Here is an 18,065-nt window from a genome sequence, read left to right as displayed (position 1 = left end):
ATCAGACAGGCAGGACACAAGAAAAGCTGAGATAAAGGATGACTCTTAGCCATTTTGGCTTGAAGGTGGTATTTCCTGAGATCGATGAGGAGAGGAACATGCTTAGGTGGGAAAATTATTAGTTTCATCTGAGACACTGAAGCTGAGATGCTTGTCAGAAATTCAAGTGGAATTTGGAGTTAGGTCTTCTAGGGTGGAATCAAGAGAGAAATCGTTTGGAAGGTAAAATTTTAGGAGTCATTAGTAGTAGGTCAAATACATAGATGAATCATCACAAGAATGTTTACAGTAGAGAGAAGATGGTTCAGGGCTAAGACTCCAGACATTTTGATATTTAGACGTTAGGTCAACAAAATTCCAAACAGAGCACTGAGGAGAGGTATATTAGGGCATCTTGGTAACGGAGAGTGAGGAGTATTTCACAGTGAAGTGCCCAGCTCTGTGATGCTGTTAAAAGGTCAAGGAAGATGAAGAAAGATAAATATCCATAGATATGGCAGGACAGCAATCATGCAGCTTCATGGAATGGTGAGGACAGACCAAATTGAAAAAAAAAAAAAGTCTCGGTGAATGTCCAGTTAAAGATAAAAGATTAAACACATGTACTTCTTGGCACCTCATTAAAAGAACGGTAAAATTATTGGGTTTTAATACCATGAAATTGAAGGTCACAGGAGAGGAAATAAAGGCAACAAGAGTTTAGAAGCTGGAAAGCAGAAGGATAAGGGATTACTGACAGCAGACATAGAAGACCAAATTCTAAGATTAATTTTATGAGAGATCAGAAGTAACCTTACTTGTGTACAGAAGTGCAGAAAGGCTTAAGAAATGGCAGTGTTAGGTACCTCTGAGAGTGGGGTGAAAGTGGCACTGAAAATAGGAAGATTAGAATACTTTTTAGGAAGCTGTTAGTGTCCCCAGAAGCCCTTGAGAATTCTGAGCAATGAGGAGGTTGCCCTCCTCCCCCGTGAGCAGATAAAGGGAAGATTGTTACCTACAGAATGATGCAGCGCATTCTAAGAAAATGGACCCTAGGCACTGACAAGGGAGAGATGTGCTACAGCAAAAAAAAAAAAAAAAAAAAAAAGAAGGAATTTCATAAAAGTTTAAATTGATGTCCAAGAAATACAAGGTGACCCACATAAGTAATTCTAAATTTTATAGTAGTCACACTTGAAAAGTAAACAGAAACAGGTGAAGTTAATTTTAAAAGTATATTTTATTTAACCCAATCTGTCAAAAATATTATCATTTCAACATGTAATCAATATAAAAATTGTTAATGAGACATACCACTTTTTTCATATTAAGTCTTTGAAATTTGGTATATATACTTATACAAATATATAGTATATATGTTGTAATATATACAATAATAAGTAATATATACTATATTATATAAGTAATATATTCTATATATAGTATAGCAAATTTACAGAACATCTCAATTTGGACCAGCTACATTTCAAGTACTCGGAAGCTTCCTGTGACTTGTGGCTACCACCTTGAATGAGGCTGAATGGCAAGGAACCTAACTGCCTTCCCTCCACCACACAGCTCCCAAAACCCTGACAGGTAAATTATGTCTGTCGGTTAGCAGATTAGGATTTCTTTTCCCCTGGAGAATCTAAATGGCTTAAGAGTACAGACTAATACACCAATACTGCTGGGTCTCCCAAGGAAACCAGCCAGCCAAATATCCCAAAATGAAGTTCATTTATTGACAAATACCTCCTGCCCTGAGCTCATGCAACACTTCCTATGATGCCTTTAGTGTCTCATTATTTTTTTTTAATTTTATTTTTTATAAACATATGTTTTTTTCCCCCAGGGGTACAGGTCTGTGAATCGCCAGGTTTACACACTTCACCGCACTCACCATAGCACATACCCTCCCCAATGTCCATAATAACCCCTCCCGCCAGCAACCCTCAGTTTGTTTTGTGAGATTAAGAGTCACTTATGGTTTATCTCCCTCCCAATCCCATCTTGCTTCATTTACTCTTCTCCTACCCCCTTAACCCCCATGTTGCATCTCCTCTCCCTCATATCAGGGAGATCATATGATAGTTGTCTTTCTCCGATTGACTTATTTCGCTAAGCATGATACCCTCTAGTTCCATCCACGTCGTCGCAAATGGCAAGATTTCATTTCTTTTGATGGCTGCATAGTATTCCATTGTGTATATATACCACATCTTCTTTATCCATTCATCTGTTGATGGACATCTAGGTTCTTTCCATAGTTTGGCTATTCTGGACATTGCTGCTATAAACATTCGGGAGCATGTGCCCCTTCGGATCACTACATTTGTATCTTTAGGGTAAACACCCAGCAGTGCAATTGCTGGGTCATAGGGTAGTTCTATTTTCAACATTTTGAGGAACCTCCATGCTGTTTTCCAGAGTGGTTGCACCAGCTTGCATTCCCATCAACAGTGTAGGAGGGTTCCCCTTTCTCCGCATCCTCGCCAGCATCTGTCATTTCCTGACTTGTTAATTTTAGCCATTCTGACTGGTGTGAGGTGGTATCTCATTGTGGTTTTGATTTGTATTTCCCTGATGCCGAGTGATATGGAGCACTTTTTCATGGGTCTGTTGGCCATCTGGATGTCTTCTTTGCAGAAATGTCTGTTCATGTCTTCTGCCCATTTCTTGATTGGATTCTTTGTTCTTTGGGTGTTGAGTTTGCTAAGTTCTTTATAGATTCTGGACACTAGCCCTTTATCTGATATGTCATTTGCAAATATCTTCTCCCATTCTGTCAGTTGTCTTTTGGTTTTGTGAACTGTTTCCTTTGCTGTGCAAAAGCTTTTGATCTTGATAAAATCCCAATAGTTCATTTTTGCCCTTGCTTCCCTTGCCTTTGGCGATGTTCCTAGGAAGAAGTTGCTGCGGCTGAGGTCGAAGAGGTTGCTGCCTGTGTTCTCCTCAAGGATTTTGATGGATTCCTTTCTCACATTGAGGTCCTTCATCCATTTTGAGTCTATTTTCGTGTGTGGTGTAAGGAAATGATCCAATTTCATTTTTCTGCATGTGGCTCTCCAATTTTCCCAACACCATTTATTGAAGAGGCTGTCTTTTTTCCATTGGACATTCTTTCCTGCTTTGTCGAAGATTAGTTGACCATAGAGTTGAGGGTCTATTTCTGGGCTCTCTATTCTGTTCCATTGATCTATGTGTCTGTTTTTGTGCCAGTACCATGCTGTCTTGATGATGACAGCTTTGTAGTCGAGCTTGAAGTCCGGAATTGTGATGCCACCAACTTTGGCTTTCTTTTTCAATATTCCTTTGGCTATTCGCGGTCTTTTCTGGTTCCATATAAAGTTTAGGATTATTTGTTCCATTTCTTTGAAAAAAATGGATGGTACTTTGATAGGAATTGCATTAAATGTGTAGATTGCTTTAGGTAGCATAGACATTTTCACAATATTTATTCTTCCAATCCAGGAGCATGGAACATTTTTCCATTTCTTTGTGTCTTCCTCAATTTCTTTCATGAGTACTTTATAGTTTTCTGTGTATAGATTCTTAGTCTCTTTGGTTAGGTTTATTCCTAGGTATCTTATAGTTTTGGGTGCAATTGTAAACGGGATGGACTCCTTAATTTCTCTTTCTTCTGTCTTGTTGTTGGTGTAGAGCAATGCAACTGATTTCTGTGCATTGATTTTATATCCTGACAATTTACTGAATTCCTGTACCAGTTCTAGCAGTTTTGGAGTGGAGTCTTTTGGGTTTTCCACATATAGTATCATATCATCTGCGAAGAGTGATAGTTTGACTTCTTCTTTGCCAATTTGGATGCTTTTAATTTCTTTTTGTTGTCTGATTGCTGAGGCTAGGACTTCTAGTACTATGTTGAATAGCAGTGGTGATAACGGACATCCCTGTCGTGTTCCTGACCTTAGCGGAAAAGCTTTCAGTTTTTCTCCATTGAGAATGATATTTGCGATGGGTTTTTCATAGATGGCTTTGATAATATTGAGGTATGTGCCCTCTATCCCTACACTTTGAAGAGTTTTGATCAGGAAGGGATGCTGTACTTTGTCAAATGCTTTTGCAGCATCTATTGAGAGTATCATATGGTTCATGTTCTTTTATTAATGTGTTGTATCACATTGATTGATTTGCGGATGTTGAACCAACCTTGCAGCCCTGGAATAAATCCCACTTGGTCGTGGTGAATAATCCTTTTAATGTACTGTTGAATCCTATTGGCTAGTATTTTGGTGAGAATTTTTGCATCTGTGTTCATCAAGGATATTGGTCTGTAGTTCTCTTTTTTGATGGGATCCTTGTCTGGTTTTGGGATCAAGGTGATGCTGGCCTCATAAAATGAGTTTGGAAGTTTTCCTTCCATTTCTATTTTTTGGAACAGTTTCAGGAGAATAGGAATTAGTTCTTCCTTAAACGTTTGGTAGAATTCCCCCAGGAAGCCGTCTGGCCCTGGGCTTTTGTTTCTTTGGAGATTTTTGATGACTGTTTCAAACTCCTTACTGGTTATGGGTCTGTTCAGGCTTTCTATTTCTTCCTGGTTCAGTTGTGGTAGTTTATATGTCTCTAGGAATGCATCCATTTCTTCCAGATTGTCAAATTTGTTGGCATAGAGTTGCTCATAATATGTTCTTATAATTGTCTGTATTTCTTTGGTGTTTGTTGTGATCTCTCCTCTTTCATTCATGATTTTATTTATTTGGGTCCTTTCTCTTTTCTTTTTGATAAGTCTGGCCAGGGGTTTATCAATCTTATTAATTCTTTCAAAAACCAGCTCCTAGTTTCATTGATTTGTTCTATTGTTTTTTTGGTTTCTATTTCATTGATTTCTGCTCTGATCTTTATGATTTCTCTTCTCCTGCTGGGTTTAGGGTTTCTTTCTTGTTCTTTCTCCAGCTCCTTTAGGTGTAGGGTTAGGTTGTGTACCTGAGACCTTTCTTGTTTCTTGAGAAAGGCTTGTACCGCTATATATTTTCCTCTCAGGACTGCCTTTGTTGTGTCCCACAGATTTTGAACCATTGTATTTTCATTATCATTTGTTTCCATGAATTTTTTCAATTCTTCTTTAATTTCCTGGTTGACCCATTCATTCTTTAGAAGGATGCTGTTTAGTCTCCACGTATTTGGGTTCTTTCCAAATTTCCTCTTGTGATTGAGTTCTAGCTTCAGAGCATTGTGGTCTGAAAATATGCAGGGAATGATCCCAATCTTTTGATACCAGTTGAGAACTGATTTAGGACCCAGGATGTGATCTATTCTGGAGAATGTTCCATGTGCACTAGAGAAGAATGTGTATTCTGCTGCTTTGGGATGAAATGTTCTGAATATATCTGTGATATCCGTCTGGTCCAGTGTGTCATTTAAGGCCTTTATTTCCTTGTTGATCTTTTGCTTGGATGATCTGTCCATTTCAGTGAGGGGAGTGTTAAAGTCCCCTACTATTATTGTATTATTGTGGATGTGTTTCTTTGATTTTGTTATTGGTTGGTTTATATAGTTGGCTGCTCCCACGTCAGGGGCATAGATATTTACAATTGTTAGATGTTCTTGTTGGACAGATCCTTTGAGTATGATATAGTGTCCTTCCTCATCTCTTATTATAGTCTTTGGCTTAAAATCGAATTGATCTGATATAAGGATTGTCACTCCTGCTTTCTTCTGATGTCCATTAGCATGGTAAATTCTTTTCCACCCCTTCACTTTAAATCTGAAGGTGTCTACGGGTGTAAAATGAGTTTCTTGTAGGCAACATATAGATGGGTTTTGGTTTTTTATCCATTCTGATACCCTGTGTCTTTTGATTGGGGCATTTAGCCTATTAACATTCAGGGTAACTATTGAGAGATATGAATTTAGTGCCATTGTCTGTAAGGTGACTGTTATTTATATTGTTTCTGTTCCTTTCTGATCTACTACTTTTAGGGTCTCTCTTTGCTTAGAGGACCCCTTTCAATATTTGCTGTAGAGCTGGTTTGGTGTTTGCAAATTCTTTCAGTTTTTGTTTGTCCTGGAAGCTTTTAATCTCTCCTTCTATTTTCAATGATAGCCTAGCTGGATATAGTATTCTTGGTTGCATGTTTTTCTCGTTTAGTACTCTGAATATATCATGCCAGCTCTTTCTGGCCTGCCAGGTCTCTGTGGATAAGTCTGCTGCCAATCGAATATTTTTACCATTGTATGTTACAGACTTCTTTTCCCGGGCTGCTTTCAGGATTTTCTCTTTGTCACTAAGACTTGTAAATTTGACTATTCGGTGACGGGGTGTGGACCTATTCTTATTGATTTTGAGGGGGGTTCTCTGAACCTCCTGGATTTTGATGCTTGTTCCCTTTGCCATATTGGGGAAATTCTCTCCAATAATTCTCTCCAATATACCTTCTGCTCTCCTCTCTCTTTCTTCTTCTTCTGGAATCCCAATTATTCTAATGTTGTTTCGTCTTATGGTGTTACTTATCTCTCGAATTCTGCCCTCGTGGTCCAGTAGCTGTTTGTCCCTCTTTTGCTCAGCTTCTTTATTCTCTGTTATTTGGTCTTCTTTGTCGCTAATTCATTCTTCTGCCTCATTTATCCTAGCAGTGAGAGCCTCCATTTTTGATTGCACCTCATTAATAGCTTTTTTGATTTCAACTTGATTAGATTTTAGTTCTTTTATTTCTCCAGAAAGGGCTTTTATATCTCCTGAGAGGGTTTCTCTAATATCTTCCATGCCTTTTTCAAGCCCGGCTAGAACCTTGAGAATTGTCATTCTGAACTCTAGATCTGACATATTACCAATGTCTGTATTGATTAGGTCCCTAGCCTTTGGTACTGTCTCTTGTTCTTTTTTTTGTGGTGAATTTTTCTGCCTTGTCATTTTGTCCAGATAAGAGTATATGAAGGAACAAGTAAAATACTAAAAGGGTGGCAACAACCCCAGGAAAATATGCTTTAGCCAAATCAAAAGAGATCCCAAATCGTGAGGGGGGGGGGGAAAGGGGATATAAAGAGGTTCAGAAAGAAAAAAAGAAAAAGAAAAAGAAAAAAGAAACAAATAAAAAAAGAAAACCAATAATGAAAAAATATAAAAAGGAAAAAAATATATATATATTAGATAAACTAGTTAAAAAACGTTAAAAAAGAAAAGGGTAAAAGTTAAAAAAAAATTAGCAGAAGAAGAGAAAAAAAAATTGAAAAAGAAAAAGAAAAAAAAATTAACTGCAAGGCTAAAGAATCAAGGGGAGAAAGCCATGAGTTCCGTGCTTTGCTTTCTCCTCCTCTGGAATTCCGCTGCTCTCCTTGGTATTGAAACTGCACTCCTTGGTGGGTGAACTGGGTCCTGGCTGGATTTCTTGTTGATCTTCTGGGGGAGGGGCCTGTTGTAGTGATTCTCAAGTGTCTCTGCCCCAGGCAGAGTTGCACCGCCCTTACCAGGGGCCGGGCTGAGTAATTCGCTCGGGTTTGCTTTCAGGAGCTTTTGTTCCCTGAGCGCTTTCCGTAGAGTTCCGGAGGACGGGAATGAAGATGGCGGCCTCCCAGTCTCCGGCCCGGAGGAGCTGAGAGCCCGGGGCCCCACTCCTCAGTGCGCCCTCAGAGAACAGCGCCCAATTACTCCCGTCACCCTGGCCTCTGGCCGTGCTCTGAGCTGACGGAGCCTGCGACCGGTTCAAGGTAACCCCGAGCTTAGAGCTCACTCCTCGGCTCTGTCTCTGTAGCCGGCTTCCCCGTTCTAATACCTGTAAGCTCTGCGACACTCGGACACCCCCGATCCTTCTGTGACCCTACGGGACCTGAGGCCACACTGACCCCGCGTGGGCTTCACCCCGGTTAAGCCTCTGGAGCGATGTCCCTCAGCGGAACAGACTTTTAAAAGTCTCGATTTTGTGCTCCGTTGCTCCGCCGCTTGCCAGGAGCCGGCCCCTCCCCCCGCGGTCTATCTTCCCGTCGCTTTGGAATCACTTCTCCGCCAGTCCTACCTTTCAGAAAGTGGTTGATTTTCTGTTTCTAGAATTGCTGTTCTTCTTCTCTTCGATCTCCCGTTGGATTTGTAGGTGTTTGCAATCTTTAGATAAGCTATCTAGCTGATCTCCCACCTCCTGAAGTAGTCTCAGCCTGCTACTTCTCTGCCATCCTGACTCCTCCCCCTAGTGTCTCATTATTAACATGAACAAAAGGGCAAATGTCATTAGATATTTCTCTCTAATACGAAAAATGGAGACCCAAAAACAAAACCAAAAAGTAATTTGAGAAAACAATAAAAAGAACTTGAGGAAATCTAGACAATGCAGGGAGAAAACACTGAGACTTCAAAGGACCTTAATATCCTCACAGAGATAAGAGAAGATATGGTATCAGAGTATGTGAACAAGATGCTATAAGAAGGTGATTTGCGATTATAAATAGAACTTTAGGAAATTAATCATGAGGATAACAGAAATAGAAGGCTCAGTAGAAGAACTGGGTGAAGCTGAGTCTATCTCCAGGACAAGAAGACAAGTATTGGCGACCTAGGAGAGGAAAGGTAAGGACACTGGAAGTTCAGTCCAGGAGGTCCAGCGCTGAATAACAGGAGCTCCAGGAAGAAAGAAGAGAAAAAGTGGAAAGAAGACAATTATCATAGAAACGACTGTAGAACTTTTTCCCGAATATAAGGATGTGAGTCTCTGCATTGTACTGGGCTTATCAGAATGATACTTGGAAACAGAACCACACCAAGGCACACAAACAGGAAACAAAGAACACCGGAACAACAGGAGATGTTAAAATCTTCCAGAGAGAGAAAGAAAAAAAAAAAAAAAAACAACTTCAAAAAACAAAAACCAGACTCAACTGATCAGGAATTAGAATTTCATGTTTTGTTTTGTTTTGTTTTTCCTCCTCAAGGACAATCCAAGAAGCTAGAGCACTACTGAGGAATGGCTTCAAAATTTTCAGGTAAAATGTTTTCTAAATTGAGCTATTTTATATAAAGACTAACTGTCACTCAGATGTAAGGGTAGAATTAAGATGTTTTCAAACATCCAATGCTCCCAAAATTTACCTGCCATTTATTTTAATTCAGGAAGCAACTAGAAGAGATAGTCCCCTACAAAAAGAGAGTAACCCAAGAAAGAAGATCACATGGGGTTCAGACACTGGAGTATCTGGCTGGAAAGAGAGGCCAAAGCTGTGACCAGGATGACAATAAAGGAGGCTACCAGGCCCACAGCTGCGAAGCAGGACTGGAGGGTTAGCAGGAGTTCACAGCATGTGGGAGAGAGGTGGCTTATAGTAAAACTGAGAGAATGTTAGGTTTGAATGTATTGAGAGGAGATCTTACTCTTTGGTAGAGAGCTAGAGTAATGATAAATGCATAGTAAACTACACAAATGAAGAAAATGTTAGAAAACAAACTCCAGGGAAAACAAAAAGTATCAAGAAAGGAAATGTAGTCAGAGTATTTACATAGTTCAGCTACAAATAACATTTATACAAATGAAATAAAGTAAATACTGAATATTGATATAACAAAAATTATGATATGGTTAACAATGTTAGCAGATGGCAGAAAGTGTTAGTGTGCACGTAGGAGTGTATGAGTGATTGTGTACTTGTGTGTGTTTGCACGCATGTATGCATGCACACACTGCATGGTTTGCAGAGTTGTTTTCTCAGGAGGGAATCAATTGATGATGATGCCCAATGGAACAAAAACTAAACAAAATACACTTGTTTTTAGAGATAATTGAGTTAAGTAACACCAGAAATAGGTAAATAAATATTTTAAAGTTTTTGCCTCTGGCAATTTAGGCATAGGGGTGGGAGAGAGCTGCTATTTTTCCTAAGACTCTATATAGAACTTTCTGGCTTTAAAAATGTGTGGATATAAAACTTTGATATTGACAAGACTAAAATTTAAAAGATGAAACAAAAATTAGTACGGGTTTTTGCATGAAACATGTAAACAGAAAATGTAGGATTCCTTGTTATTTTGCAGAGTGGTTAAGAGCACAAGTTCTGGGGCCAGATTTCTTGGGTTCATATCCTGCTTCACTCACTCACCAGACACCAGACTTGGACAAAAGTTACTATTGGTCAAGTTGTCTCAATTTCTTACTATTTACATAGTTTCTATTTTATAGGATTATTGCAAGGATTAAATGAGCAAATAATATGTACAAGCCATTGCTAGTATATGGTAAGTGCTCAATAAATGCTAGCTATTGCTGGTCTCATTGACCTGTCAACTGTATTAAGTCAATACTTGGAGGAGCACCTGGGTGGCTCAGTCAGTTGGGCAACCAACTGTTGGTTTTGGCTCAGGTCCTGATCTCAGGGTCCTCAGACGCTATACTCAGAGGGGAGTCTGGTTGAGATTCTCTTTCTCCCTCTCCCAATACCCCTCCCCATGCTCTCTCTCTCAAAGGAATGAATAAATCTTTAAAAAAAAATACTTTGAAACGTGGTGAAAACTTAATAGAATGGATAGGTGATATAGGAAAAATATAAGATTGCTGTCCCATAATATCTGACTTTTGTTCTTGGAAAATATGTGCAGCAGTCATGTACACTTCTTTTTTGTTTATAAAAACATCCCTTTGGAAAATATATTCTAAACTATTTTGGAGATTCCCTCGGGATGCATAGCTCAATTTGGGAATAAATTCCTTTTATAGCTGAAGTAAATAGGAATATTGATCTGAAGGAGATCTGAAAGAGTGACCTAGAAGTGAACTGTTCTAAATCATACCATGACTCCCCAGACCTGTCCAAGTGTCTCCTAGAGACTCACGGTCCATTAATACCTGAAGCAGAACTTTCGGTTTAAAATGTTCAGTGAAACTCCAGTCCATTAGACTGCGTTGTTGCGTTTTCTTTATGTCCTCTAACTCGGCTTCCACAGTCATCTTCTTGGGTTTCTAAAAAATCATAGGAGTGCAATTTCAGCTTTAATTTGTGCAAGTCCAAATGAAGCCCTCTTGGACTCCCTCAACTAACCAGCATGCACTCCATCTAATTGGGGAAATCTGCATATGTATAAATCCATATGGCAACATTTTAGGAGAACTGGTGCCAGAAAGAGTATGCCTTTGAGTTTTTTTTTTTTTTATGGGCAACATAATCTAAATATTTTTATTGTTAGGTTATACTCTTCTGAGTCCTGTTAGCAATTATAGGCAGGTTTTCTGAACTCACTTCAAGACAGCATTAGTTCTACATGGCTGTATGGTCAGCAGGTGTTTGTGAAGTTGCCAAACCACACTGTCTAGAGAGGAGCATGGAGCTTGGAAGTTTTGCTTAAGCCACTAGTGAAATTAACTCCTTTATCTCCAGTTGGAGCTGGTCTGGGCATGTCAGAGCAATCCCCCATTCCCTGCTGTGCCTCTCCTTGTGTGTGTGTGTGTGTGTGTGTGTGTGTGTGTGTGTGTGTTTCTCTCACTCTGGGTCACAGTTTTTTCAGATCATCTTATTGTATCTACACTTCTAGGAAAACAATTCCTTACCTTTTCAAGAGGCTCAGCCTTTGTGACTCCTTCATCTTTGATCTCATTGTTCGTGGTCTGTTCTGTAAATCAAAGACACCAACATCCAGTTGTGTTTGGGCTTTGTTCTTGCCTTTGTCAGTGCTGTGCCTTTTTGCTGCCCTTATGATCTATGTTTCTGGCTGAAAAGGTAATTCCTGAAAGGCATGTTTCATGCCTCCCAAAAGGTGTTTATGTTAATAATTCTAAATCAGTGTCTACCTAGAAAAGTTGTACTAAACCCTTTGAAAAGAACCCAGCTTCCTATATGAAGCATTCCTAAATCATATCAGAGTATCTCCCTCACTTCTAAAAATATACCCTTACCTTTATGAGTTGCAAATACTCACTGATTAAGCTATAGCTCTTGTGATTCTGAAACTGTCATATAAAAATGGATACACTGTATAGCATATTCCAAGTTTGACCAAAGAAATGGCATGGGCGATGTATCTTGTGGCAACATATTTGTGATACTACTGAATAACTAAACCAACCTGGTCTTTGATCATCCTTAGAACAACAGCAAATTGATCCCTACAGAGTCAGACATAAAAAACAGTTCCACCTTCACTCTCCAGTGACATCCCTTCCACTCTCCTTTGCTTATCCCCTCCAGACTCACCAGCTTGCTTGTGGTGTCTTAAAGTTTTTACACTTGCCTTTCTTTCTGACATGCTTTGCTTTTAGATAATCACCTGCTTCAAACACTTCATCATATCATTGCTCAAATGTCACCTCCTTAAGGGTCTTTCTGCCTTTTGCCCTGTTATTTTTGATCATAGCAGTTACTAGTGTCTTATGATGTTTATTTGTTTATGTCTATCTCTCCATCTCAACGTGAATTCCTGGAGAATAAGAACTTGACTTGATTTTCCCTAACTCTACCCTGAGCACCCAGCACGTGGGAAGGATTCAGTACATTTTGTTTTGATTGAATGAGGAAATTCTACATCACATAATAAAACTGGAAATCTATGTAAAGCCAGAGAGAGAGAGAGAGAGCGAGCGCAGAACTGTGGAAGAAACTCACAACAAAAGCTTGTTTTAGGGTAGGCATAAGATTCAACTTCATTTTGTGGCAAAGAGAACCATATCTGCACTTCTGGAGGGTGTAGTTAATTGTGTCTACCAAGGATAGGCCAAGGTTTTTCTTTCTTTTTGGAGCATAGCTACTTATATTTTTGCTACTAGTTGTATCTTTCCTTGGGCTGGTGAAGGTGACGGCATGAATGTTCCATTTTGATTTAAAGGAAAACTATAAAGTCAATTCAGTTTTGTATTTATATAAATACATCTACTCAAGAGAAAACTCAGGCCAACTATAACTCTAAATAGACCATGATGTCCCATGTGTCCTTGAAGCAACTGATATGAAATCTGTAGAATAAAAATTATTCTATTCTGTGGTCTGCCAGATTTCCGGGAGATTTGATATTCCCTCCAGCATCTAAAGATCCAGCAGGAAAAGTCTCCAGTTTAGAAAATATGTTCTAAAAATTGTGCATCGGTTATTTTGTCGTAGGAAAGTACATTCTAAAACTAATGTGAACTCTTCATTTAATAGTAGAATAAAAATCATTTTTTCTTTCTTTCTGATTCTGCCTTCAACCGCATAATCCTTTGACAGTGTGATTCAGTAGTTTTTGACACATCTGGAAATGGATGCTTTCTCATCCCTTTGAAAAACAGCTTTCCTAATCTGTTTTACTTTAGAGATAACAAGATCCCTCTGCAAAGCAGTTACTTTATTAAAAAAACACCCAACAAGCATAAAGGGCACATCTAAACCTTGAGCCTCACGGTTATCAACTCTCAGGTTTTTCATAAATATCCAATAGGCCCTGTCAAGTTCAAAAACAGTCTCAGATGGAAATCCCATGTTTGGTTAAGAAAAGCACAAATATTCAGTCCTTCACATCCAGGAACAGGTTTTTATATGTATTTAATGCTAAGATGGTTGTGCAGGAAATACACGAACAATTTCTGCTTTGTTTAAAAGGATTTCAAGTGGCTGTTTTAGAAATATGACTCAGAGTTAGGGGGAAATGCAAGATCAACAGCAACAAATTCCCTGAGACCTAACAGCTCAGCCACCCTCTCCTGTCCCCTCCCCTCGGCTGCAAGAGTTACTTGATGTGGATCAACATACACTATATAGGATCCCTTATAGGTCGTGGGGGCTCAGCTCTCAGGATTGCTCAGCCTCTAGGATCACTCTCCATTTTTAGCCCTGACAGTTCAGAGTTGCTCTAATCATCTGTTTTCCACCAGGATCTGGAATGCCAGTTTACGTGGTTTCACCACCAGGTGGCAAAAGTTGCCTGAGGAAATCTACACATCAGTTGCTCTAAAGAAAAAACAAAATACGGGGAAAAAAACCTCAGGCCTTCTTTCCCTCCTGGCTTATTCTGGATCCACATGAACACAAGGTGATTTCTTTGTCATATATTTACATTTCCACAGGATGCACAAAGGCATGATATCCCAGGCTGACTTATTTGGCTTAATTATTTTTGTGAGCTTGGCTAATAGATAAGGGACTTAGAGAAATGAGTCTTTTGGTAACAAAATCAGGTTAAGTATCAGTATGAAGAAGAGACTATGAGTGTGGCTAAACCACTAGACAAGGAATTTCTGGAACTAAGGAAGCCACAAGGCACAGTGGGGGAAGCATTGGTTTGGAGTTAGCTTTCTGTTGGAATCCTGACTTCCCATTCCTATGTAGTTGAACAAATTGCTTAACCCCTCTGAGTCTTTGACTCTTCTTCTTTAGAATTAGGATAATAGCATCTTACAGACTTGAGGTTTATATTAAACACTAGTTAATATATGTAAAATGTCTTAGCAGAGTGGTTGGAATATAGCAAGGCAATATTAAATAAATATTTCCTCCTCCTCTCCTCTGACTCCCTCACCCTCAACTATCTGCTCTATTAATAAGTAAGCAGATTTTCCCTAATTCTGCTCAATTGATGACTTTCTCTTTCATCATCATCTAAACTAATGAAATGGCGAGATGACCATTCAGTCAATACTGACTGAATACCTGTTCTCTTGTGCCACAGACCACTTACTCTTATTTAATGCTTTTAAAAATTATAAATTTTAACATATACAGAGAAGTACATAGACTACAAATGCTTAATATAATGGAATATGAGAAAGGACCCAGCACTGCAGACATCTTATGTGTGTCCTTTCTTAACCATGACTTCCTTGTTAAACTATCATATTAATCCATCTTTGTGTGGATTATTTTGGTTTTTCTACATATATGATATTTACAAATAGTAACAGTTTTGTTTCTTCCTTTTCAAAACTTACACTTTTTCTCTTTTTCTTGCCTTACTGAGTTGGCTAGCATCTCCAATGTAATATTGAATGCAATTGTTTATAGTAGTTATCTTCCTGGTGTTGAGGGAAATCTTCCAACTTTTCACCGTGATACAAAATGTCAGTTGTAGTAATTTAAGAATAAACTTTATAAGGTAGAGAAATTTTCCTTCTCTTGCTAGCTTGCTAAGATTTCCTTCATAAATTACTATAGAGTTTCAAGTGCTTTTTCTGCATCTATTGAGATGATGATATTATTTTTCTCTGTGTCAATTGATAGATTATATTTATTTTTATACAGTATGTTTTTCCTCTATTCCTGTTATAAAAACAGCTTGTGATGTATTATTATCATTCCGTACATTGCTACATCAGTTTATTTATGTTTTATTCAGGAATTTTGCATCTATGTTCATGAGTGAGTTTGATTTATAATTTTCTTTTGTTGTATTATCCCTGACAGTGTTATTATAAGGTTTTTGCCAGCTTTGTAAAATGAGTAGGGGAGATATCCATTTTTTAATTTCTGGGAATAATTTTTAAGATTAGAATTATTTCTCTTTTTTTTTTTTTTTTTTGAGTGTTTGGAATCCCTAGTAAATAAGATCATTTGGGTTGGGTATGTCCTATTCAGGAGAATCTTTAATTATTGATTTAATTTATTTAAATGATTACTCTACCCATGTTTCTATTCCTTCTTGAGTCACTATTGGTAAGATATACTTTTCTACTAATTTGGTCATTTTATTTTAAGATTTAGTGAAATAAAGTTATTTATATCCTCCTACTATTTTTTACATTTCTGTAGGATCAGAGGGAAGTCTATTTCTTTATTCCTGATGATTTTCATTCCTGATATGGTTTTATTCCTAATATGGTTATTTATGCTTCCTTTTTTGTGGTCTGCCTTTTATTTAAAAAAATTATCAAATTTTCAAAGTCTTTTCAAAGAACCAGAATTTTGTAGTATTTGCTCTTCCTAATTACATCTATATTTTCTTTCTTTTTAGATTTTATTTATTTATTTGAGAGAGTGAGAAATAAAGAGAGAAGGAGCCAGCAGAGGGGCAGAGAAGCAGGCTCCCCACTGAGCAAGGAGTCTGATGTGGGACTGGATCCCAGGACCCTGGGATCATGACCTGAGTCAAAGGCAGATGCTTAACCAACTGAGCCACCTAGCCACCCACACATCTGTATTTTTTTCTGTCAATAATTTACTCTTATTTTTTTTTCCTTTTACTTTATTTGGATTTATTTTGTTCATCTTTATCTAATAACTTGAGGTCTATGTTTAGATAATTTATTTTTTGCTTTCTTTTAAAAAATGTATTCATTTAAAGCTGTGAGCTTCTTTCTGAGTATCCGTTGCTTTAGTAACATTATAGAAATTTTGATATTCAGTATTTTCATTACCATTCAGCTTGAAATATTTCTTAATTTCTATTGTGACTTTTCTCTCTGAATATTTGAGTATTTTCTCATTATTTTTCATAAATAATGTCCACCATAATTTCACTGTGGTATGAGAATGTAGTCTGATCTTTGTATAGAGAATGTACTCCGTTCTTTGATCCTGTAAAAATTTGCTGAGACTTGTTCTGTGGTCTAGCATACCATTAATATTTTTAAGATAAGCATACCTGTGACCTCTAAGAAACTATAATATTATGGAAACTTAATATAGTCATATGAATAATTATAATAAGTAGTAGGAAATCCTAACTAATGCCCTAAAGGAAGCACTGATTAATTATGACCATGGGAATGCTAAGGGATCCATTTCAAGATGGACACATCTAACAAAGCTTCATGGAAGTGCCACTGAAATCTAATTGTAATAAAAAAGAGAACTCTACTAAAAAGAGAGAGAGAGAGAGAGAATTCTAGGTGGAGGATATTGTGGAGAAAAGACACAGAGAATGAAAATAGCAGACCGTGTAGAGGAAATAGAGCCTAATTCTGTTTGGCTAGAGCATGGGATGAGTGAGCAAAAGGGAAAAGCGGAAGGATTTTGGAAAAGTACTTTGGTACTACTGGAGAAGCATGTATAGCAGGCCAAAGAGATGGTTCTGTTAGTAGGAGCCACTGAAGGTTGTAAGCAGGAAACGAACGCTGGATTTTAGGTAATTAATCTGACAGTTGTGCATAAGATAGCTCAATAAATTCAGCCTAAGAGTCTCCTATACGTCTATATCTCCTAATATAACAATATTTATGATGATATATTCTAGAGTAAGAGTGATTACCTGAGCTATAAAGAAGAGAGAAAGGGAATCCTTGTTCTTCATTGAGCATTTATTTTGTATCAAGCTCTGTGTGGTCAGTTCACTAATTGCAGGTAATTTCTAATTTTTTTATATAATCATAATAACCCTATGAAATATTGATGATAAAAGTTTTATTTATGTTCACCTTACTATATTTACTAAGGTTACAGCAGATTAACAGGTCTTAGGATCGTTTTAAAAACAAGGGTTAAAATAACAAGAACTGAATAATAACACTCAGTAGCAAAGTTTAATTTTAACTTAGATATTAAACAGTATTTCAGTTGAAATAGGGAGGCATTTAAATTTAGATAATGTTTCCTGAATCATTTTTTGGGTTAATACATCTTATACTTGTGCGCGTGCGCGCGCACACACACACACACACACACACACATACATTTACTCACCTGAAGGCCCAGACTGGACCTGAGCCTTCAGGCTGGTCTCCTTCTCTGACAGCTGTATATTATCAGGGTCTATGGGTTCCTTACTGTTTGGGTCAGAATCCTTCATGTTATTAGAATCAGACTGAGGAACATCTGAAGGTTCTTTAGTGATCTCATCCTCTTGCACAGATGTTGACCAATTCTGATCCACAAATAAAATTCTGTCTTTGGTTTCAGTATCTAGCCAGTTTAAAGAGAATCTGTTAGATACATTGCTAGAAAAACTGACAGTCATAAAACATAAGAATTCCTTTGATTCCCTCCATGTCGTGTACCTGTTTGGTGTTTGGCCTCTTGGGCATTCATTTTCATGATGTATTGCTGCCTGATCTGTTTAGCAAATCTCGCAGGGTTGTCCCATGGTATATTGAACATCTCAGAAGCTGTCCCATACATTATCTCAGAAGGCATTAGCTTTCCTTCTTCATTAACCTCAGAGAGTTTCAGGCTCTCAAAAGTAAACACTTTGAAGGCTCGTTCTACTTCATTCCAGCTCAAGACTTCTGTAAGAAAGCAGGAACTATGCTGCTAGGAATGCTCTT

At 38.0% G+C, this 18,065-nt stretch overlaps 1 protein-coding gene across 1 annotated transcript in view; it reads right to left on the bottom strand.

Moving 5' to 3' along the window:
- SPAG17 (sperm associated antigen 17) overlaps positions 1-18,065 on the bottom strand; it is a 236,085-nt gene that overhangs the window by 109,113 nt on the left and 108,907 nt on the right. The window contains exons 14-17 of the mRNA XM_032881319.1: positions 17,799-18,026; positions 17,485-17,703; positions 11,454-11,515; positions 10,755-10,868 (exon numbers count right to left, since the gene is read on the bottom strand). Coding sequence (XP_032737210.1) covers positions 10,755-10,868; positions 11,454-11,515; positions 17,485-17,703; positions 17,799-18,026 — 623 coding nt within the window. The remainder of the gene's footprint in view (positions 1-10,754; positions 10,869-11,453; positions 11,516-17,484; positions 17,704-17,798; positions 18,027-18,065) is intronic.

The sequence above is a fragment of the Lontra canadensis genome, unplaced genomic scaffold (genome assembly GCF_010015895.1).
Source record: "Lontra canadensis isolate GAN:19392208 unplaced genomic scaffold, GSC_riverotter_1.0 scaffold75, whole genome shotgun sequence".
In the NCBI taxonomy this organism is placed as follows: Eukaryota; Metazoa; Chordata; class Mammalia; order Carnivora; family Mustelidae; genus Lontra; species Lontra canadensis.
The sequence above is the reverse complement of the archived record's forward strand: the minus strand, read 5'-3'. Positions and strand labels throughout refer to the sequence as shown.